Source organism: Ooceraea biroi, chromosome 13 (assembly GCF_003672135.1).
Source record: "Ooceraea biroi isolate clonal line C1 chromosome 13, Obir_v5.4, whole genome shotgun sequence".
In the NCBI taxonomy this organism is placed as follows: Eukaryota; Metazoa; Arthropoda; class Insecta; order Hymenoptera; family Formicidae; genus Ooceraea; species Ooceraea biroi.
The window spans coordinates 2,608,576-2,633,391 of NC_039518.1; the positions used below are offsets into that span (position 1 = coordinate 2,608,576).

The 24,816-nt window shown below is 43.5% G+C and overlaps 1 protein-coding gene and 1 long non-coding RNA gene across 4 annotated transcripts in view; one reads left to right on the forward strand and one right to left on the reverse strand.

Moving 5' to 3' along the window:
* Positions 1-3,963: 3,963 nt before the first annotated feature.
* LOC105285391 (TOX high mobility group box family member 3) overlaps positions 3,964-24,816 on the forward strand; it is a 38,976-nt gene continuing 18,123 nt past the window's right edge. For 2 of the 3 annotated variants that reach the window (XR_895059.3, XM_011349557.3), the window contains exons 1-4: positions 3,964-4,389; positions 18,429-18,515; positions 22,966-23,091; positions 24,105-24,220. Coding sequence is in view for 2 of the 3 variants with exons in the window: in XM_011349557.3 (XP_011347859.2) it covers positions 4,195-4,389; positions 18,429-18,515; positions 22,966-23,091; positions 24,105-24,220 (524 nt within the window). In the remaining variant the exon portion in view is untranslated. The remainder of the gene's footprint in view (positions 4,390-18,428; positions 18,516-22,965; positions 23,092-24,104; positions 24,221-24,816) is intronic. The other variant, XM_011349558.3, reaches the window with a different exon arrangement.
* LOC105285390 lies at positions 6,943-11,734 on the reverse strand. Its single transcript, XR_895058.3, has 2 exons — positions 10,966-11,734; positions 6,943-8,455 (listed from the first exon to the last, which is right to left on the reverse strand). It is a non-coding gene; the product is annotated as an uncharacterized LOC105285390 (long non-coding RNA).

Here is a 24,816-nt window from a genome sequence, read left to right on the forward strand (position 1 = left end):
ATGCTTGCGGAAGAGGCGCTATGACTTATGAAATTTTCTTCGCTTATTCGTCATATTATACATCTCTCAGCGGCTTCTTTGCCACGAACTTTCGTGTATTAGAAGCGTGTTGCTCGAATCCGGAAAGTTTGCAAATCTATCAGTATCACGCCCACCGCGCTCTCCATCTCGCTCTGTTTCCCGTGAGGTTTTGCAACAGATGGCTGTAGTGTCAGTTTGTTCCAATAGCTGTTTCCGATAACTGTTGTTTCTTACAGTGTTGACATTATCCATGACATTTAGTAGCATTATAGCAATAGATGCAATAACAGTCGTGTTTATATCATCGTAAAAATGCAACTTCCGAAACAGCATTTTCGACATGCGTTGCTTTTGTTTTTTAATCAAAAGAAAACTGCGGCTGACGGTTATAGAATTCTTGTGGAAACTTATGGTGATTCTGCCCCATCAATTAAGACGTGTGAATACTGGTTTAGACGCTTTAAAAGTGGTGATACTGATGTGAAGGACAAAGAACGCTCGGGACAACCAAGAAAGCTTGAAAATGCAGATTTGCAAGCATTATTGCACGAAAATCCAACACGAATCCACTTCAGAACTTGCCAGAGCATTAAATGTTGATCGTACAACAGTTCAACATTTACATGAAATGGGAAAAATTCAGAAAGAAGGGAAATGGGTTCGACATCAATTATCGGAAAGTGCCATTTTGAACATTTGCATTTCGTTGATCGCCAGCAAAAAAAGAAGAGTCTTTTGTCTCGGATTGTTACTGGGGATGAAAAGTGGATCTATTTTGATAATCCGAAACGCGGAAAATCATGGGTGGATCCAGGCGAACCATCAACATCCACTCCGAGACGCAATATTCACGGTTCAAAAGTAATGCTCTGTATTCGGTGGGATAGTGTACTATGAGCTGTTAAATCCGCACGAGACTGTCACGGCTGATGGTTATCGACACCAATTGTACAAGTTGAAGCAAGCATTGGGACGAAAAACGACCACCAATTGCGAGCAAACGACGGAAAGTAATTCTTCTTCGTGACAACGCTCGACCTCACGTTGCGTTATCAGTGAAACAAACACTATTAGAGCTTGAATGGCAAGTCTTCTCCGGACATTGCTCCATGCGATTATTATTTGTTCCGGTCGATGCAACACGCTTTAGAGGATACACACTTTGATAATTTCGAAGAAGTGCGAAAATTCGTCGACGAATGGTCGACTCAAAAGAAGAGTCATTTTATCGTGTGGAATCCATCTCTTGCCAGAGCATTAAATGTTGATCGTACAACAGTTGCCAAACATTTACATGAAATGGGAAAAATTCAGAAGAAGGGAAATGGGTTCGACATCAATTATCGGAAAGTGCCATTTGAACATTTGCATTTCGTTGATCGCCAGGCAAAGAAAGAAGAGTCTTTTGTCTCGGATTGTTACTGGGGATGAAAAGTGGATCTATTTTGATAATCCGAAACGCGGAAAATCATGGGTGGATCCAGGCGAACCATCAACATCCACTCCGAGACGCAATATTCACGGTTCAAAAGTAATGCTCTGTATTCGGTGGGATAGTGTACTATGAGCTGTTAAATCCGCACGAGACTGTCACGGCTGATGGTTATCGACACCAATTGTACAAGTTGAAGCAAGCATTGGACGAAAAACGACCACCAATTGCGAGCAAACGACGGAAAGTAATTCTTCTTCGTGACAACGCTCGACCTGACGTTGCGTTATCAGTGAAAGAAACACTATTAGAGCTTGAATGGCAAGTCTTCTCCGGACATTGCTCCATGCGATTATTATTTGTTCCGGTCGATGCAACACGCTTTAGAGGATACACACTTTGATAATTTCGAAGAAGTGCGAAAATTCGTCGACGAATGGCTCGACTCAAAAGAAGAGTCATTTTATCGTGGTGGAATCCATCTCTTGCCAGAGCATTAAATGTTGATCGTACAACAGTTGCCAAACATTTACATGAAATGGGAAAACTTCAGAAGGAAGGGAAATGGGTTCGACATCAATTATCGGAAAGTGCCATGTGAACATTTGCATTTCGTTGATCGCCAGGCAAAGAAAGAAGAGTCTTTTGTCTCGGATTGTTACTGGGGATGAAAAGTGGATCTATTTTGATAATCCGAAACGCGGAAAATCATGGGTGGATCCAGGCGAACCATCAACATCCACTCCGAGACGCAATATTCACGGTTCAAAAGTAATGCTCTGTATTCGGTGGGATAGTGTACTATGAGCTGTTAAATCCGCACGAGACTGTCACGGCTGATCGTTATCGACACCAATTGTACAAGTTGAAGCAAGCATTGGACGAAAAACGACCACCAATTGCGAGCAAACGACGGAAAGTGATTCTTCTTCGTGACAACGCTCGACCTCACGTTGCGTTATCAGTGAAACAAACACTATTAGAGCTTGAATGGCAAGTCTTCTCCGGACATTGCTCCATGCGATTATTATTTGTTCCGGTCGATGCAACACGCTTTAGAGGATACACACTTTGATAATTTCGAAGAAGTGCGAAAATTCGTCGACGAATGGATCGACTCAAAAGAAGAGTCATTTTATCGTGGTGGAATCCATCTCTTGCCAGAGCATTAAATGTTGATCGTACAACAGTTGCCAAACATTTACATGAAATGGGAAAAATTCAGAAAGAAGGGAAATGGGTTCGACATCAATTATCGGAAAGTGCCATTTGAACATTTGCATTTCGTTGATCGCCAGGCAAAGAAAGAAGAGTCTTTTGTCTCGGATTGTTACTGGGGATGAAAAGTGGATCTATTTTGATAATCCGAAACGCAGAAAATCATGGGTGGATCCAGGCGAACCATCAACATCCACTCCGAGACGCAATATTCACGGTTCAAAAGTAATGCTCTGTATTCGGTGGGATAGTGTACTATGAGCTGTTAAATCCGCACGAGACTGTCACGGCTGATGGTTATCGACACCAATTGTACAAGTTGAAGCAAGCATTGGACGAAAAACGACCACCAATTGCGAGTAAACGACGGAAAGTGATTCTTCTTCATGACAACGCTCGACCTCACGTTGCGTTATCAGTGAAACAAACACTATTAGAGCTTGAATGGCAAGTCTTACCCCACGCACCCCGCGTATTCTCCGGACATTGCTCCATGCGATTATTATTTGTTCCGGTCGATGCAACACGCTTTAGAGGATACACACTTTCATAATTTGGAAGAAGTGCGAAAATTCGTCGACGAATGGATCGACTCAAAAGAAGAGTCATTTTATCGTGGTGGAATCCATCTCTTGCCAGAAAGATGGGAAAAAGTTATAGAAAACGAAGGAAAATATTTTGATTAAGGTATTCATTCATTATCATATTTAAATACATGTGTTTTTGAGCAAAAAAAACCCTCAAAACTAAATCACACCCCTAATACTTCCATCGTAAAGGACGCAATCTCCGCTCGTCGAATTCGCGACGAGCGAAACTCGTCGTCGTCGTCGTCGTTGCTCGCTGAACGCATCCGCGCGTTTGTTTAATTACCGCGACTATTCCGAGGTTGGTAAGTTCGCGTTACGTCGAGAAATTACAACGTTTAATAAACGGGACATTTAGTCCATAGATGGAAAACGCGCTATTCAAAGACGAGAGAGACTACGAGCGAGCGTTCGCCTCACCCTTCTGAGGTACTCGCCCCGCCGGCCCCTCCGCGACTACCCCGCGCGGCCCCTTCTCGTCGAATAAGCCACCTCTGCTAGAGAAGTACCTCTCCGCGCGCCATTCTAGCTCTCCCCCCCCCCTCTCTCGCTCTCACACAGAGTTTCGCTTATAGAATTCTTTTCCCTCTCCGCGTACCGCATCAATCCCTCCACCAACACGTGCGTAGCAGTAGTAGTAGTAGTGCCGTCTTCCCCTGTCGCCGTCCTCCGAGCCCCACCACCGTCCACCACGACGAACCAATATACCCGGAATCATTGCCGCGCCGACCGCCGTGAGGAGCGCGCATCGTTGTGCCACGCTGTCATTTGTCGCGTTTCAGAGAGCGCGCGTTTCGCCGCCCAGGGTGCACGGGGAGACGTAGTGCCGCCGGGAATCGTCACGCGACGTGCTGATCGTGAAAATCTGTCCTTCGACGTTTGACGTTCCGACTAGGCTAGGTTAAAGGATCTCCCGAGTGATCTGAACTCGGATCCATGCGAATTAGTGAATCGTGTGCATCGATACGTGAGGATCAAGTGTCAGTCGGCGGGATTATAACCTCGTTCACTCACGCCGCTCACACGGATACGTATACGGATCGCTGTGCGCGCTCCCTTTTCAAACCCCTGAACGCTCACGACTCACTCGCGCACGGGACTGTGCCCGCACGCGAGCTGGATTTCACGCCGGTAAGTGTTTCGAGTGTCGTAACGGCGATTTTATGTCACTGTACTCGATGTAATTGCACGATGCGGGGTATCATGGAGCGACGACTGGCTGCAGCCGAGCGGAGCGGGGGAAGTCAATGCACCGCCGCGTGTGCACGTTTTCGAGCCGCCGGGGTTTTCGGCGCGCCACGTGGCGCCATCTCGCCGGCTCCGCGTGAGGTGCAACACGGCGACATGGAAATTTCTGAATCGCTGTCTGTCGGCGCCGCTCCACTTCCCGGTGTGCCTTTTCTTTTTTTGGTCATTACTATCGATTGATGTTTTTTCTCCCCCCCCCCCGGACATTTCGTTAAAAAAGTCGTATCAAAACATTTGACATTGCAGACACTGAATAATTTAGATCGAAAGAGAAAACGTGTAAGCGCCGATGCGGTTCAATAAATAATTTCTCAGACGATTTACGAAGCGGTTTTTCTCGGTTGTTCATACTCTCGTACATTTGCTATAGGACGCGAATTTATTAACGACGGACGGGGATTACGGAGTAAATTTGCGGATTTTGTTTACACGTATGCGATAATCAATGATGACTCGATTTGAGCCGTTGCTTATCTATCGTGAATTGCTTGCAAGTGAGCCTGCTTCCACACGCACGTATTTATCGGATTTTCCCGATGTGTAAACAAAATCAGATAACGGTTAGATAATAACGGTCTTGTGGACCGTAGGGACGGACCGCCGATAATCCGTAATCCGCTTGCGTTAATCAGTCGGACAAAGCGTATACTTCAATAAACAACGACTCATCCCGCGGAATGCGGCGCTCGCTGAGAAACATTTAGATGCAGCGCGAGTTTCTTTTTTTTTAATGCCGCGCGATGCAGAAAGGAGCTTCAATCGTGTGCACTTGCGAACAAGTCGCTGTGGATGGAAACGGCTTAATTAGTATAACTTAGCGCTCGGCTATACTTATCGTTGTGTACAGTGTGACTCGAGGAGTAGTGTCCTTGTAGCGATATAAACTTGCGGCGCAACGCTGACGCAAATCAAGCTCGTGCATTTACGCATATTATTGTAATAAATCGCATCTGAGAAACGGAGAGACGTACACTTTATATCGAGTTTTCAAGAATACATTCCCGATGTGTATGGAGAACAATTTTTACATGAATTCTCTCTCGTGCGCGCATTAATCCCGCAGCTGAGTGCCGCAACCGGCAATTAATTAAATTAATAGAGGAAAGTCCCCGATTATGAGATACCATATCGATTTTGCCGAATGTAAGGAAATCTATAGGCAGAATTTAAAAATGTAATACGTTATCTTGCAGAGAATTTAATAAGCTTTAGGTTGGTGAAATGAAAAATCTAATTTAAATGTTATTTTTTCTGAAAATTAAAAAAATTTGAAAAAAGCTTTACTCAGGATCGAGAAAGTGTGCTCCTAATATAAGATACCTCGAGAAATCGGTGTTAAAAGTGCAAAATACATCAGTATTGCAATTAAAAAACTTTATTAGATAGTTTTATAAAAATATTGCTGCCACAGCCTTCGCCAAATCTTCACGATTCCACTGTCGACGCTTCCTCGTTCCTCTAACCTCCATAGTCAGATTCTATAAAAATTAAATACACAAAAATTCGTATTAACTTTTCTTTAACCTTAACGTAGTATTTTCTTTCTTTGTATTACACTACATAATCTTCATATTCGAGCGATAATTATCTCATATTAAGAGTACCCTGAATATCTCATTATACGAGCCACGCGCCTAGCGGTTCCGCGATCATGAAATCTAACCTCTAAAATTAAGCAATTCAACAAATCGCGTATTTTCCTGTTACTACGATTCTACTCTATCATTGCGTACTGAATTTATTGCCAACCATTTCTTTATTATATAATAAACAAGGTTTAAAGACACCTCAAGTTCCTTTGACATGTTCACAATTTCACAAACCTTTTCTTGCAAAGGCTAAACGCAATAACGAACAATGAATTTTGCACTAAATACATTTTACACCAAGAGTAATATGGTGGAACTAACAGATGGTGCTCACTAGTTTAACAGAAACCCCATTACCTCATATTAGGAGCATATCTCATAATAGGGGATTCTCCTCTATGCGAGCAAAAATGTAGTCGTACATGCGTGCGTAAGCAGTGCGTTATCGTATACATTCATGAGATTCAAAGCAAGTTTGCGGACGCGAAAAAAATCAGTGAACTCGTTCGTTTAACGTTCATCCGCCTGATCGGATTATAATCGATTAATCGTTTCGACGTATCGACGTGTATTGACACGCGGTCGAAATTGAAAGGACAAGAAATAAAGCCGGTGCCTTAACCTTCGGAAACCTTCGGTAAATTCGGTTTCAAATTGCTGGTTTTCTCGTGAGGAAACCTGATCTTCTCAAATAAGTACAAGAAGGGGGAAGCAAGGGAGGAGGAGGGGGGGACGGAGCAAAGTGCATGGCGACAGATTTAACGTCGATTACAAGGAGTAAAAGATCCACTGGAGCGTATCTACCGAGATCTTCGTTCTAGAGTCTTTGCTTTTATTCGCGTATCTCCCCCCCCCCCTCGCCCCTCTCTCTCTTCTTCCTTTATTTCCCTTTTCGGTCTCGCGAAGCGTTTAAAACTTTACGTACTCGTTATCTAAATCGGTTTTGTAATTATCGATTGATTGGGTAACGTCAATGGCGGTTCCGTAATTCATTACAACTCCGATCGTTCCGGGAATACATGTATTTACTCTCGAATATCGTACTGGTTTGTAACTTAATGACGTTTACGTTCATTTGACTAATTTTATCGACAAACGCGTTGACTAAAGGATGCGTTAACGAGCCAAACGTAGGCTGATTGACGTAATTATTAATAAACCAGCAGGACCCTGTGTGTAGATCCCGTCTCCCATTCTCGCGCGCGTTGGCAGCTGTTTTTTCTTCTTTTTTTTTCTTTCCTCGAACGAAGCTAGAATCCGAAAGGATCGACTTTCTAAAAAATTCCGAGATCTCGGAGTTCTTTGTCCCTGTTATTCACGCATCTACATTCGGGCTGATAAATATTCATTGTCGATGCGTGTTTAGTATGCTCGGTGAAAAATGCGGTTTTAGAAACTGTATTCCTGAGTAGCCGTTCAGCGTCTCGTTTGTTATTGTATCACGCGGCACTTATCGTTACATAAAGGGCTGCCATCGAAAGAGCGTCCGTTCCATGGCAGACGTTTCAATGGAGAGATGGTTCTACTGTTCCCAACATTGTGTGTCCCGTAGTTGTTATTCGACGGATAGTCCGTATTCCAGCATAACGCACGTCCAATGTAACGAGATGATAAATGATCTCGCGCCCGTGTATATATTATTTTATATATGTACCTCACGAAAACTGTCACAAATAATCAGTGATCGCATCGCAGTGATATATATTTTTATCGAGGAACGCCGGTGAAAGGAATCAATGAAAAACCAAAAGTGACTCACGATTATGTCACACAGTTATGCTGTAAGAATTGGAACCCGCTCTGTTACGTAACTTGCCGCTTGTTTTGTAGATCAATCGTTCTCACTTTCTAAATGTTTTGCGGATCTGCCAACGCAGCGGCATTCGTCTTTCGAGGGCGAAATCCCCTCGGAGTACTCGCGACTGAAATAGCTTCGGATTTTTGTCATCCATTGAACAATAACTGTTCGTTAACGCGATGTTCGTCTTACGTTAAGATCAACTCAGCTACACGCTCGGCAATTAGACAATTTACAGTCGTACGTGATAATTAAGCAGATATCCTGGGTAACGTCACGTAGATTAATAATGTAACGCGATTAATAATGTAACGAATATGTATTTTCATCGTAACACACGCAGCTAATTGCATGTAGCCGATCGAGAGATGTTATCTACGATCAGCCGCAGGCGTAACACTCCGGTGGCTCCATTTTTTTTCTCTCCAACTCGTCTAGTTAACTGGTATGAGTCGAGTCGAGTCGAGCCGAGTTGAGTCGAGTCTCTGGAAGTAGTAGCTATTTGTCGGCCGTTGCGCATTTAAATTCCAAATATCTATCCCTCTTCGCAGATAGGATCTTGCTGGAAAACATTAACATTCATAAAGCGAAAAATATCGTGCAATCTGGTCAGATCAGGAATATTTCAGTGATATCGAAAAAATGGCTAGGAATTATAGGAACTTTCTTTTACATTAAGTTTTATGTCGACAGATTAAAAAGGATATTTAAATAAACCACTAATTGATCGCTGTAATATGTAAATTTCGGCTTTTAATATGAATATATCCCAGTCATGCGATGTAAATTATGATAATATTTACCACACGCATAATGCTGCATTATTTCAGCAAAAATTGCCTTCGTGATTAGAAAATTATCTCTGTTTCCGTATGCATAAATATAAATCGTATAACATAAAGCGGTCTGTTGAATCCGGCGTACTCGAGCTGATTTTTCCAGAATGGAATTACGCTGTTGCCCGAACGCGATATCGTTGGCGAGTTATCGGAACGGTGTTCGAGTTGTTGAGTATACAACCCGGCAGTTTACCATCGCACGTCTATGATTTTGTGGTGGCTTTCTCACGGCAATAGTGCGCGCGCAATTAATTAATTAACGGCAATGCGCGTCAAGTGGGTTAATTGCATTCGTAAAACGTAGATCTCGTTGCCGACATGTATTAAGTTTACGTGAATCCGGTTTACGTTTCCTTGAGCTTTCGTTAAAGTATAGCAGTACACGCGTTACTTTTGCCAAGCACGATATTTTTCGCGAGGGGGAAGAGATATGATGACAACGTGTCCAGCATGTTTCTTTATCTTCGGATATTATAATTACGGAGTACAGAAACGCCGCACAGTGGGGCCAAATCCCGAAAAGCTGGCCAAAAGTCGAAAAATAAAGTTTCTATTTCGGGAATTTTAAGTATTAGGTTCGATAGACTGATAAGTCAAATGTCAAATAACACAGTTAAGAGGAGTCGACCGTGTATGATCCACTACTAAGTCGACCTTCGCACAAACAACATCTAGCGCGCACAAATACTGATCTGTTTAGGAGGACGTCAAAATTCGTAAAATTAACCAATTTTAAATCTGCAAAATGGAATCTTTTGCTAGTAGTAAGTAGAATATTAACATCTATTACACAATCAATATACAAAATAACAATTTACAAATATTTGTAGTGAAATTGAATGTAAAATTGCATGTAAAAATGTTTTAAATGTAAAGAAAAAGGTATGAGTTCCGCAGAGTTCTGCAACGAAACTTATTTGAGATTATAGTTTATACTATTATTTAATAAGAAAAACAAAAACCAGCTGCCACCAGGTGCCACTCTGGGTTTCGCGCACGTTTTTCTAATAAGAATCGCATTAAAACGTACTGTTCTACCTATAAGAGACGTACAATCATTTGCGAGTCATTATTGAAAATCATCAAGATACAAAATACAGAACCTTATCAAGATACTGTACAAATTTATAAGAATACATGACCCTGACACGCCAAGTACTTCAATGTCGTCATGCGATAAGAGAGTATGCATAGAAAACGTTTGGGTAAAATACTCAAACTGAATTGCTTCGAGATACTTGATTGGTTAACTATTGATTTCATATTTATTTTGAATTTTATAAATAGTTTTTTTGAACTGTTTGTTGCGTAAAAGGTGGGACTTTTTATGTACTTGGCGTACTTTTTTTACCTTTGGTTACCTAAGGTTTTTTAGTTATAATATATATCGAAGCATATTATGAAAGAAAAATATATATTAATGTTATATATATTGAAATATAACGGTAGAGCATTGTTTATATTGTTCTAAGTTTAACAGTACTTTTTAAGTTCTAAAAAATTTTTGAACTATACGTCGGCCATATTGGAGCCATCATATTATTGCAATTTTGACTTCGGATTCGTAATCGGCGACCTCTAAAACCCTTAGATACAAAGTTTCGTGCAAATTGAACAATGCTTTCATATTTTGATCAGCTTTTCGGGATTTGGCCCCACTGTGCGCCGTTCGTGATTATCCGCGACCGTGTTTGTGTGCGAGTTGAAAAATACACGAGAACCGAGAGCGTGTCTTCGCTGACGAAAACTCGCTTCGAAGCTCGATCGCTCGCGAGCTCATCGCTAGGAACTGGTCTCAGGTCTCACCATCTGGGACACGGGTGTTCGTCGACCACTTTTCCCCTCCTGCAGCGGTATAACGATTTCGAGCTGAGCGATGGACAGGTGCGGATGTAGATCGAACCCCGCGCCTGATATTCGAGCGACCACCCCGATTTTATTATTCCCGTCACTTCGCTCCTGATCCCAGTCAATTACCTAATTGAGGTTTAATATCGCATGCGGTCAGTCCAATAATGAAGTTTACGTCACCGGTTTACCCGCGCCTCGTATCATTTGTTGCAATCTGATGGCTGTCGTGGAATAAATATAAATGGAGAGAGAGAAGAAGTAAGTTGGCGATAAGGATCTTGCGAGCGTCTGAAACGAAACGAAACGAAAGCAAACGAAGCGAGGAGCTCATCGGTAAGGTTGAGGGAAGAAGAGAGAAGGAGAGAAGAAATACGAAGAATACCTTTCCCCGACAAACGAGTAACAGCAGGCAGGCTGAGAGAAGTGGCTCCACAATGGAACCCCTTACGTCTAAAACGGTTATACACGCAGGTAGAGCCTTCGCTGTTGCCGGGCTGTAAAGCGACCATTGTGTTCCTCGCCGTAAGAACACGCTATAACTCGGGAGTGCCTCTTGGTTACGCGTTATTTTCCGACACTCGTTGTCTCCACGGTGATTGCCGAACGTTCCGATAATTTCCTTGCTCACTCGACACGATTGTGTACACCGCATCCTCGTGTGAGGCTAAACGCAAACTACATACAGTATAGATACAACGAAAACGATTTGTAAAGATACACGTTGCTCGATGATATTTTTACAACGTGTTATTCAATGTTTCAACGTTTTGTCAGCCGGCAGCGGGATAATGTTCTCGCTCGCTCTGCTCGCCGGTCGTTTCAGCTTACGCTGGACTCGTCGCGTTTTCCTTTCCATTTTATTAGAGCCGATGGATAAAAATACTCCTTGCTCGATTTAATTTACATAGCGAGGTACATACACCGCGCGTACATATTGATCATACGTGGTGTCCCGGCCGCCTACCACCTAATGTTGGATCGATAACTACCTATGCTGTACACGTTTTGCGCGCGCGACGAGAAAGACGGTCGGGAAAAGAAAAAGAGAAAGAGGAAGAAAAGCCAGGCGTATTTTCACAATCACGGCGTCACGCGCCTGTTGAAATATTTCATCGTAACTCACGCACGCACGCACGAATGGACCACGAATGTGTGTGCTCCCCCTCCCCTCCATCCCCCCCCCGTCATCCATCCTCTTGATGTAACCATCTGTCGCGGTGATACCCGTTAGCCGATTAATGCGAAGCGATTAATGCCGGACTTTCACTGCGTTAACGCTCGTCGCTCCTCGCGCAAGTGACGAGTAACACATTTTTTTCGGTCTCTTGTTTTTGTCGCATCTTTCTCTTTTTTTTCGCGCTTTTGCATCTCGATCGACTATACAATGTTGAGCTACCTGCCTTCCGCGTTTCTAAGCACAAAGGAGAGCTGGGCGAGAATCGTAATGTTTTTCATAGAACCTCTTCCGTTTATTTTGTTTTTTTTCCCCCACGTATTTATAAGTCGTGGTACTCTCCCCGCCCCGACGAGGACTAAAACTATAACTTATCTCGTGCGCGATCGCGGCCATTTAGTAAATAACCAACGGTACAAGTTATTACCACGATAAGAGACGTTAGACTCTGTAAACAGGATATTAACCTCGTTTTGCCGAAGTTCGAGATAACGCGCGCCTAGAGCGTTTAATGTTTAAGCGAAGCGTTTGTCACACACGTCCCTGATCCCTCGCACTATTGGCGACTGGCGAAACGCGACACAGGCATCATGAAAATGTTTTCCTTAGATAATCACGTTCAGATCTTTTTCTGCCTCTTCTGTCTCAACGAAATATCGCGTTTAATCGCAGACGGTCGAGAGTTCTGTAAGATCTGGAAAGATAGTCGAGACTGACAGGTCGTATAGAGAATCAGAATGAAAACAAGTTGATCACAACAGTAGGAGTATTGGCCGTACAGTCTAAGACCTAGGCGTGTGGACCAGGAATCCCGGAGAGTTCGAGTTCAAATCTAAGGCAGTCTCCTAGTTATTTTTCGCCTCTTACAATTCAGAAGTGGGATTAAATCCGCTACCCCTCGAAGACAGGTGAGATTCATCCGCTACCCCTCGGAGAGGAGGGAGTTGAGAAGCAGCTGGCCGGTAGTGAAGCCCCAACATGGAGATTGGGAAGGACTCAGAGGAGTGAACCAACATGGAGGTTGGGAAGGACTCGGAGGAGTGAACCAACATGGAGGTTGGGAGGGACTCAGAGGAGTGAACCAACATGGAGGTTGGGAGGGACTCAGAGGAATGAACCAACATGGAGGTTGGGAGGGACTCAGAAGAGTGAACCAAAAATGGATGTTGGGAGGGACTCAAGTGGAGTGAACTGACGATTTGGAGACATTCGGGGACGAATGTAATGTCAGGCTGGCCGAGCTGTAAGATCTGGAAAGATAGTCGAGACTGACAGGTCGTATAGAGGATCGGAATGAAAAGAAGTTGATCACAACAGTAGGAGTATTGGCCGTACAGCCTAAAACCTAGGCTTGTGGACCAGGGATCCCGGAGAGTTCGAGTTCAAATCTAAGGCAGTCTCCTAGTTATTTTTCGCCTCTTACAATTCAGAAGTGGGATAAAATCCGCTACCCCTCGAAGACAGGTGAGATTCATCCGCTACCCCTCGGAGAGGAGGGAGTTGAGAAGCAGCTGGCTGGTAGTGAAGCCCCAACATGGAGATTGGGAAGGACTCAGAGGAGTGAACCAACATGGAGATTGGGAAGGACTCAGAGGAGTGAACCAACATGGAGATTGGGAAGGACTCAGAGGAGTGAACCAACATGGAGGTTGGGAGGGACTCAGAAGAGTGAACCAAAAATGGATGTTGGGAGGGACTCAAGTGGAGTGAACCGACGATTTGGAGACATTCGGGGACGAATGTAATGTCAGGCTGGCCGAGCTGTAAGATCTGGAAAGATAGTCGAGACTGACAGGTCGTATAGAGGATCGGAATGAAAACAAGTTGATCACAACAGTAGGAGTATTGGCCGTACAGCCTAAGACCTAGGCGTGTGAACCAAGGATCCCGGAGAGTTCGAGTTCAAATCTAAGGCAGTCTCCTAGTTATTTTTTCGCCTCTTACAATTCAGAAGTGGGATAAAATCCGCTACCCCTCGGAGAGGAGGGAGTTGAGAAGCAGCTGGCCGGTAGTGAAGCCTGAACATGGAGGTCGGGACGGACTCAGAGGAGTGAACCAACATGGAGATTGGGAGGGACTCAGAAGAGTGAACCAAAAATGGATGTTGGGAGGGACTCAAGTGGAGTGAACCGACGATTTGGAGACATTCGGGGACGAATGTAATGTCAGGCTGGCCGAGCTGTAAGATCTGGAAAGATAGTCGAGACTGACAGGTCGTATAGAGGATCGGAATAAAAAGAAGTTGATCACAACAGTAGGAGTATTGGCCGTACAGCCTAAGACCTAGGCTTGTGGACCAGGGATCCCGGAGAGTTCGAGTTCAAATCTAAGGCAGTCTCCTAGTTATTTTTCGCCTCTTACAGTTCTCTCTCCAAATCGACGATAAGAGAATTCTTGTCACCGCTCCGCGATACCAAGTTCTCCGACATCGCTACGGATGTCATCAGACTGACGTGACACTCGATCAAACCGTGTAACAAATGGTTTGCGAGCGCTTGGATCACTAAATCTCGAACGCAGTCGTTACACGTCGGTTTACATCGGCGAGAGAAGCGAGGGAATCGACATCGTGCATCGGGTCATCATTCAGAATGACCGCGCGTAGCCAGGATCGCATGTGAGAGGAGCCCGTCTTCGCAGTTTTCCAAGTCGTGATGTCACGATGACGCGACATTCCGCGCGCATTTAACACAATTACCAACTCGCCGTATTAATAACACGAAGCGTAATACCAAGCGGAGCTTATTACTTGGCGAGCTCTCGTGGAATTAGACGTTAAATCCTGTCGTCGTCGGTTAACACAGTCACCAATGTATTTTAGCATCCATTTTGCGAAAAGCAGGTTTCGCACGCGATTTAATCGCGCAATCTTTTCTTCCTTTCTATTTTCGTTCTCAAATATAAATTATATCTTTATACGTATATTTTGTACGTTTTTATGTTCTACATGTTTTTTATTTTTTTTTAAATATATATATTTATGTTCCTATTCTCGTCGATTTATACTCCAGCTACGGAATAATGTGATCACGTTGGAGAGAAAAATATCCTGACGATCATGTTGACAGTCAACAGAGAAATCCGATGGTAATAGTAGATTGTACTCCTCGCGATCGCTCGTACCCATCGGATATGTATTTTTCATGACACACGCGCATATTCTGAGTACCCGTGGCATTATTTCATCGTTTAGCATAATTTTGCACGTCACGCTACCAAGTTTTACTGCGTTTTTATTTTTACTTTATTGTCTCTCTTCAATGCTCCTGCCGGTTTTGTTCAATCGAAGATCGGCTCGCGTTTCGCACGTTCAGATGATCCAGGCATCGCAATCCGCGTTTTCGCATTCATTATTCCATAGCGGTGTCGCGAGCAAAAGTCTGTCCTCGGGTTAATGAAGACTATGTGCCTCTTTGATCGTTACATGGTGTAATACGAAGCTCGTGGCAGCGAGACCCGTCTAAAGCTGTCGTAACTTTCTCTCGGCCCGATGCTTCGTATTCTCCTGTGGCGCATTTAGAGCTAATTCGAATGACGTGACCGATGACTCGGATAGTTCAATCGTAGCACGTACTACATACGGATATTGTGAAAAAATATCGAGTGAAACAAAAAGTTATCTTCCATTTTTAATCAATTTGTACTAAAAACGATCTATTTATGCAACTAAATAATTTCCATTGTTATGATTTTTTCAGTGTTAGTATCTGGTTGATCAAATAATTCACTTTGAATACAAATATACATTTAATGAATGTTTGCATTGAAAAGATCTCTCATTTATCCAATTGTCATGCTGTCCAAGCTGAAGCTTGATCAGGCACCAGCCCGACTAGAAATGTTGTTAGGTTTACCTAATATGTTATAAGGACCTGACGTGGTCGGCGTAAGGTAATCCTGAATAAGGTATACCTAAGAATATCCTCATCAGGTTCAAATATGTATGACCTTTTTAGGGTTAAAATAATAAGGAACATATTAGGACCTTCTTACGTTATGCCTGATATTTCAAAGTACAAATTTTGTTGAGGTTTACGTTATTAGTACCTACTAAGGATCTTATTCCTTCATCCTGATATGTTTTAAAATTTAGAGGTAAAGGTTTCCCACATCTGGTCCTACATCGGACCATACGTAGTTTATCATATTATAATGTACGTTATATACTTAATGTAGAAAGAATAGTAATTTCTACTTAATTTGCGAGTATTAATTATTTTTATATCATATACATTTCAATGTACTCGATTATGGAACAATAAGAGACAAAACTCAACACAAGTGTGTGTTTCCCGCCTCTGATTCACCAAGCGACCGATAGATGGCCAGGTCAGGCGTGACGTTCTCGCAAGAAACATTTGGTTAGCACCTTACAAATAACCATCTGGAAAATCGATCCGGTACTCTAATCTTCTCTTCTTTTGGACTCTTACTTAGAACATATACTAGTAGTATATGTTCTAAGGACTCTTACACTCACCGAAAATATCAAGTTTTAGTAATCCTTTAGACGACTTGGTGCTGTCTGGGTAGTAAGGATTTAATAATTCAACCCGATATAAACCTGATGAGGATATCCAGATAAGGATCTAACTATTGTGCTGCGTTACATGACTGATCAGGTCCTGATGAATTTACCTTATCAGGACCTGATAATAAAATAAGGTCAACCTGATCACGACCACTGGATAAATTTCTAGTCGGGAGGTTGCTCCTCTCCCCAATGAAGCGGACAAAAGTGTTCACGTCGACTCGAAAGTGATAAAAAAAACTATAAATATTGGGTCGTCCGGAAAGTTCGTGCCGATTTTTAATAGATGGCGTTGGAACATGTCTGAATATATCAATGTTATTGAAAACATACGATTTATATACATATGCTTAAAGGTGACATTTCAACGCATCTTTAGGAAAAAAGTTCTTTCAGATAAATTGATTCGTGTCAGTTTTGTACTCTTTTGAAGATGGAAGAAAACAAAGACCATTTTAGACACTTGATGCTTTTCTATTACCGGAAAGGCAAAAATGCCTCACAAGCAACAAATTCGATATGTTCTGTTTACGGAGAAGGCGTTTTAGCTGAAAGAACCGTACGTAAGTGGTTCGCTAAGTTTAGAGCTGGTGATTTTAACCTTAAAGACCAAGAACGCTCGGGCAGACCCTCTACTACTGATGATGACCAAATCAAGACACTGATCGAGAATAACCCGCGCTACACGACACGCGAATTAGCAGAGATACTGAAAATATCGAAAACCACTGTCCACGATCATGTAGTGAAGCCTGGTTACGTAAGTCGCTATGATGTATGGGTTCCGCATAATTTGGCCGAAAAAATGTAATGGATCGCATTTCCATCTGCGACTCGCTGTACAAGCGCAACGAAAACGTACCATTTTTGAAGCAATTAGTGACGGGTGACGAAAAATGGATCATTTACAACAATGTAGAACGAAAAAGATCCTGGGGTAAGCGAAATGAACCAGCATTAACCACTCCGAAAGCCGACCTTCATCCAAAAAAAGTCATGCTCTGTGTCTGGTGGGATTGGAAAGGAATCCTATATTATGAGCTCCTACCACACAACCAAACGATAAATGCAGATAAGTACTGCTCGCGACTGGACGAATTAAAGACAGCGATTCAGGAAAAACGTCCAGAATTAGCTAATAGGAAGGGCGTCGTGTTCCATCAGGACAATGCCAGACCTCATGTTTCTTTGACTACCCGACAAAAATTGTTGGAGTTTGGCTGGGATGTGCCACCTCACCCACCGTATTCACCAGACATTGCACCTTCAGACTTTCACTTATTTAGGTCTTTGCAAAATTCTCTTAGCGGCAAGAACTTCAACTCTTTGATCGACATAAAAAACCACCTTGAGGAGTTTTTCGCCGAGAAACCTAAGAAGTTCTGGGAGAATGGAATCTTCCAGTTGCGTGAAAGATGGACAAAGGTTGTGAAACAAAACGGTGCATACATAAGTCAATAAATATTTATCGACGTAAAAAAATGTTGCCTTTGAATTTTCCTTCAAAATCGGCACGAACTTTCCGGACGACCCAATAAGTGATAAAAAATGCGGCTCCGATTCAGAAGCCAAATCCAATTTTTGGCTGCAGAAACGTATGTATCAGAGAACATTGGACTCGCGCGAATAATCGCGCGGGTAGGCCGAGTTATCAGGTCGATCGGCGCTTCGCCTCGGCGCCGTCTCGTCGAAAGCCAGTTTTTAAGAAATCGCGCACACGCGACGTTACACGCACGTGAAATTCCTCCGGGGCCGGAACGAAGCCAGCTATGCCCGTCGCATTGTTCCCGTGCCGTGGCTACTGCGTTCGGTGGAACGCAGTAAACGCCATGCTAACATCTGGCCGTTACTACGAAATGTCATACATTGCCCATCGGCATAACTCACTTGCTCGCGACCTGATCCTGATTACGAGTGCGCGCTTTTCTCAAATTCCGCGAGCATTCTGTTCGTTCGCGCCGATCGGCATCAGCTGATCGCGCCGCCAGGTCGAATTGCGAGGCATCACTTCAAATTTCGACTCCATTTCTGCCTCCGTCTTGATTTTGATTTTGATTTTGCCGTCGAGAGCAAACATAACGTAACGTTTGATGGTAACCGTGGAGACGTTACTCAATCCCTGTTTCTGTTTCTGTTGCAGAGAAACGATAACCTCGACTTGTCTTTGAGCGTCCCGCAGCACCATCAAGCACCGTACCACCACGACGGCTACAACATGTCTGACCAGGTGAGTGAATCACGACGACATTTGTGTTCTTATCGGCAGCTGCCAATATTCGATTACAGCGATCTCGTTTGCGCGCGGGCAGCTCATTAAGGTTGATTTTTATTTTCCCGCGCACTCGTTTGTTGCTAGCACCAATTATCCACCAATCACGTATATCGGCCATTTTATTGGAACGATTTGCGCGCTGAGGGCGCGTGACGCGAATTACACTTTCCTCGTTTAGAAACTTCAACCGCGATGTGTAACTGATGCAGAATGGAAATCGTCATAACGGCTCTGCCTTATGTAAGTCAATGGATCGGTTCTGCGAAAATGACGATAAACGACAAGGGAAGAGAGAGAGAGAGAAAGAGAGAACGAAAAAGAGAATAGGAAGGAAAATGTGGAACGGAACGTAAGTTGCCGGCCAATTACGAAATACCGGATTTAATGGCCTTTAATTTCATTGAAATGGAAATTGACCGACATCATTTCCATCGAGATCCTTCAGCCTTCGCGCTTCAGCTTCGGCTATTGGATTCTCGCAGCGCGACCCCGTCTGACCGCGTCTGACCTCGACGCGGTCGAAGAAATTTCTTCATTCTTATTACTGCCTGTTCATTACTGTACGTTCCCGTTTTTCTTCCCGCTTATATTGACGCGTGTCGGAAGAAGTGGACCGGTAACACGATTGATTTAATGGCGGCTGGTCGGTCACGTGGTTGAAGCAATCTGCTCTTACTTCACGACGTAGCGCGAAGAAGAGATGAGCGTAAGGGCCATTTTATTGTTCAACAAATGCGTGAATATAGTAGGTATATCCACGCATACCGAAGGAATCCAGTGAAAAGGAATTATATATAGAGGAAAGTCCCCGATTATGAGATACCATATCGATTTTGCGAATGTAAGGAAATCTATGGGCAGAATTTAAAAATGTAATACGTTATCTTGAAGAGAATTTAATAAGCTTTAGCTTGGTAAAATGAAAAATCTAATTTAAATATTTCTTTTTCCGAAAATTAAAAAAATTTTGAAAAAAGAGCTTTACTCAGGATCGAGAAAGTGTGCTCCTAATATAAGATACCTTGAGAAATCGGTGTTAAAAGTGCAAAATACATCAGTATTGCAAGTAAAAAAACTTTATTAGATATTTTTATAAAAATACTGCTGCCACAGCCTTCGCCAAATCTTCACGGTTCCACTGTCGACGCTTCCTCGTTTCTCTAACCTCCATAGTCAGATTCTATAAAAATTAAATACACAAAAATTCGTATTAACTTTCCTCTAACCTTAAGTAGTATTTTCTTTCATTTTATTACACTACATAATCTTCATATTCGAGCGATAATTATCTCATATTAAGAGTACCCTGAATATCTCATTATACGAGCCACGCGCCTAGCGGTTCCGCGATCATGAAATCTAACCTCTACAATTAAGCAGTTCAACAAATCGCGTATTTTCCTGTTACTACGATTCTGCTCTATCATTGCATACTGAATTTATTGCCAACCATTTCTTTATTATATAATAAACAAGGTTTAAAGACTTACCTCAAGTTCCTTTGACATGTTCACAATTTCACAAACCTTTTCTTGCAAAGGCTAAACGCAATAACGAACAATGAATTTTTCACTAAATACATTTTACACCAAGAGTAATATGGTGGAACTAACAGATGGTGCCCACTAGTTTAACAGAAACCCCATTATCTCATATTAGGAGCATATCTCATAATAGGGGATTCTCCTCTATATAATTATATAATTTTTTTCTTTATTTTTAATATTCTCGTTTCCTATTCCATGTAAGTTATTTGTACCCTTGTGTTTAGATTAATCCCGATTCCAATAAATAATTTAACTGGACCTTTATTCTATAACGGGCAATTTACACAGCGTCCCATTTCAACTTAATATGAATGCCACATTTGAATAACGCGGAACTAACATCGCGAATCATCTTGCACAATTCCTTTTCTTCGCACTGGGAAGATTCGGCCGGGGAGAGTTCCGCGAAGCGGCACGCTTCGTATCGCTTTACCGAGCGACAGTTTACGACGTTTCCATGCTTAGGACGTTACCCGTAAAAAAGTTGATACGATTCCGCGTTTTTACGATATTCTCCTCACCCCCACGTGCGCGTGCGTTCGTGTGTCCATTCGCGCGCCTCGAAGTCGCTACCGGATCAGTCTAGCTAGCCGCCTCTCGAAACAATCGACCGATCGATTATCATGGGAACAGATTGCAGATCGTCGATATTCACGTGAGATGCGTATCTTACCTGTGTGACGCCGAAAAACATTATTCGCGCGAGTAACATCTGTGTTTCACGTGTGTGTGTGTGTATTCTTTTTTTCGCGGATTTTATTTAATTTTTGTTGCTCGCCTTCCTCTCGGCCGCTAATTTCTCGCGTTGCGCGCTCGTTCAACCGCACTTTCTACGTTGCGTTCATTAATTATGTACGGCAACTCTCTCAGCTCGATATCAATTCGCTTTTTTGCCCCCTCCTCCTCCACCCTCCACCGACAGCTGATCTCTTTGTCCGTCTTTGTATCACTTTCTAAAACGTTCGCGATCGCGTACGCGATTTCCCGCGAGATATAGAGCTGGTAAACGGCGGTTTGATTCTTATTTTTTAAAGCAGCATCTCCCTCGAATTTCGCAAGCGAGCGTTTATTCCCGTTCCCGTTTCTAACCTCGACCGCTTCCACTTGAAAATTGCGTGCGCGACGAAATTGAACGCGTAACTCGCATCGGAATAATACGTAATTTGTATACACAAGTGGGAAATCGAAGTTGCCGGGCGAACGAGGCGGGGGAGGCGGGGGAGGCGGGGGAGTCGTAAGAGAGACGAGTGGGTTGCGTAACCAAGAAACCATCTAAATAATATTTCTTCGGAAAGAAGAAGAAGCAAGTTGCGAGAGTCGCGCGCAAGTTTTAACGAGATGGCGGAACGAGTTTAGTTCACAGCGAGGAAAAGAAAAACGACGAGCACGACGCCGACGACGACGGCGGCGGGAGGAAGGGCGATATTTCTTCGTCGTTCGCCTTTCTCTTCCTTCGCGCTTCACCCACACTCCTCAGCCAATCGTCTACCTCGCTCCCTTTTCTTCGCGAAATCTTCATTTACCTACGATTCGACGCGATTCGCGGAAACGGATTTAATACCTCGCCTCGCTCTTCCGGGGGAAGGGCGTAAGAGAAACAAGCGATGGTGAATCAGCCATTATATCAGCTGACACGTCGTTAGGCAGTTAATTAACGATAACGGGCGGCGAAGGGAAGCAATCCGGACGGGGCGGCGATCGGCTTTCGGCGTACTCGACGCGACGCGACGCTCTCGGGACGCCACGCGCGAATTAGATCGTAATGCCCACCGCGAGTGTCGGGTAACGATGTCACACGAGCGCGCGAACGTAAAATGGATTTCGCGATAAACGATCCGCGGAATTGGGCGTAATAAAACGATTAATGGCACGTATAAATCTGGTTTACGCGCAAACAGCACCTGTCCCCTCCCCCTTCTCCTCCTCCTCCTCCTCCTCCTCCTCCTCCTCCTCCTCCTCCTCCCCGCTCCGCGCTCGCTCTCTGTCGCGCGATCACGGCACGCAGTTGTACGGATGCCGGATTCGGCACCGTTCGCCCCGCTCGGTCATTTTACCCGCGATGCTCTTTAATAACGGCGAAATAAAGTACAAGCGAGAGGGGGAGGGGGAATGGAGGTGGAATGGTACTATAGCTGTTGTACGCCGGCACGATCGATAAGCAGGCAGTGTTTCTTCAAAGGAGAATTCCTGACGCTATTAAATCCAATTTCGAAACTTTTATTCTTCCTATACCACCACGTGCGCCACGGCAAATTTATTTTCCTTCCCCTTTGTGAAGGGGAATAAATTGCTAAAAGGATTCCGAACAATATAACGCTATCTATCATCCGCCGAGGGACGATGGAAGGTTGATTCTTTGATTCCACTTTCACGTCGACCTCTCTCTCTCTCTCTCCTCTCTCCCTTCCGCCCTGGAGGGGCCCTTCCCGGGAACTTTTCGTCCCTGTCGATCCAGAGATTTCATACGGAGATGTTAATAGCTAAAAGGAAAAGCTCTTCGTTCGCTAACGATGACCCGCTAACGAGGGAAAGTCGCGCAAATCTGCAAACATAATATTACGAGTCGGAGAAGGAAAAATCTTTGCTTTCTACAAACAAAATCGGATTTAAAACAATGATGAAATAGAGCAAATAGGAATGTAAAACGCGCGTTGACGGTAAAATTGCAATCAGCAAAAAGTTTTAATTAATTCACAAACGTACGTTTTTCCATCCTACTTTGAATTCTCGAAACATTTTGACGCTATAATTTATACCATTGCATTTCGAAATCTTATGACGTGAAATAAAATGCAATCCAATCGGAATTTATTTTTTAAATCATTCATTTATATACATTTATTCTTTGTTCGTTTCAGACGTTTCACACGCCGAGTTTCGGCGATGAGGACTTCGATATACCGGCCATTCACCCGCATTCACATCAGCAGCAGCAGCAACATCATCAACAACATGACTCTATGCAGGCATATGGTCAGCCGCAGGTAACAAAATCGTCACGTTACGAAGAGCTTGACCGTCGGGCAGTCCCCAAATGAACGAATCAGAATTTTCAGAGAAATCCGAGAAATCAGATTACCTATTTTTTTCCGTTTTTATCTCTCCGAGATTTAATTGTCCGGAATCTTTTAGTTCTAATTTCGCTTCCAGCGAATATTACCATTCTCGTTCTCTTTCTTTCAGCTAATTAGTTTAATCAGTCCGTCGCGTCGAGACGCGAAATGTTAAAAAGACCGTAGGCTACGCGTAACAACGCATAATAATGCGCACATACACGCGCGCGCGCGCACACACACATCGTTGGACGTGGAAGAAAACGATGTCAGAGAATGATGTATCGACCACTTAACAACTTCCGCATTCGGACATTATTCATGTAACGTTTGAGGCATTATTTTTAGACGCACGCTCATCGTCTTCCCCCTCTCCCTTTGACCTCGAGATAAAGAGATAAAGACATATTCAAGCACACACAGTAGAAATGATCTTTACCAGCGAGAGAGAAACCTCGAGGGAAACAATTAACTCGCGCGCGATATTCTTTCGCAGCGGGGAATGATTTCTAACGTCATTTTCTGTGGCCGTGGTATTGTGTGGTATTTAATATTGGATGAGTCGAAAAGTCAGTTTCAATAGAACCTGACAAGCTGTTACCAGCGCCGTTTCAAATGTTAATCTATTATACAGCGAAATGTTAATGTATGACATTGCGAAAGACAGTCGAAAATGCGAAAAAATATTTGCCTGAATAAATAAATCGTTTTGAATACGAATGAAGTTAGTTGGGTTTTATATAGCGAAAGACATTTTTTGACTCAACTAATATGCTAATGCTGTCGAGAAAAAGATTGACTCCCCTGAATGGTCTCGAATGTTCCCACGATTTGTACGATTTAAGTTAGGAATCCGACAACGGTGATCGAAATCGATTAAGAATTTTCTCACGTCTTTCTTTTATTAGCTCATTTATTAACGCGCGTACAATAACTCGTTTTAGATGATGCAAGCTAGTGGTATGCAGCAGTCGCCGGACGGTCTGAGCCTGGATGCTGGAGGGTATCAGCAACAGCTCTATCTGCAGCAGGAACACCCGATGCAGCCGATCAACGTTAGGTGAGTACGACCCTCCAACAGCTGCCGCAGTTAAATCGCTTCGGCTCTCGATTGTCCGCTCGCATTTTTGCGTTGATTGTGCACGCGCGCAATATCATCGAATCGATTAATGAAAGGAGGAGAAAGAAATGAACGAGCAACGCTTTCAGCGAATGAAATTGTAGCTCGCGACTTTGTAAGTTAGGCGGAACGGGGGAGGTGCCGGTGCAGCACGCTCGAAGGAAACTCAAAGAACGAAAATGTCAGTATCGCCTTCGTCCCTCCTTATCCCGCTTCGAAGCCCGAACCCGGAGCGCGAACGGAGCTCGAACAAGCGGCGATGATTGGAGAATACGTGCAAGCCGCGGGCGTAACAAAGCAAGATTAATGAACGTCTCGGGCACCCTCGGTTCTCTATCATATGATCGTAGGCGCCAATGATGCTACGAAAGCACTCGACTCATTTGCCCCCGCAACTAATGGGTTGGCCAAAAAGTAATTGCGTTTTTTTCCAATAGATGGACATACATGTCTTCAAATGTAACTAACTTCATTCTAAATCGCAAATTCATTATGTAGGTTAACAACTCACAGTTCAAGCTTGTTTTACAAAAAGA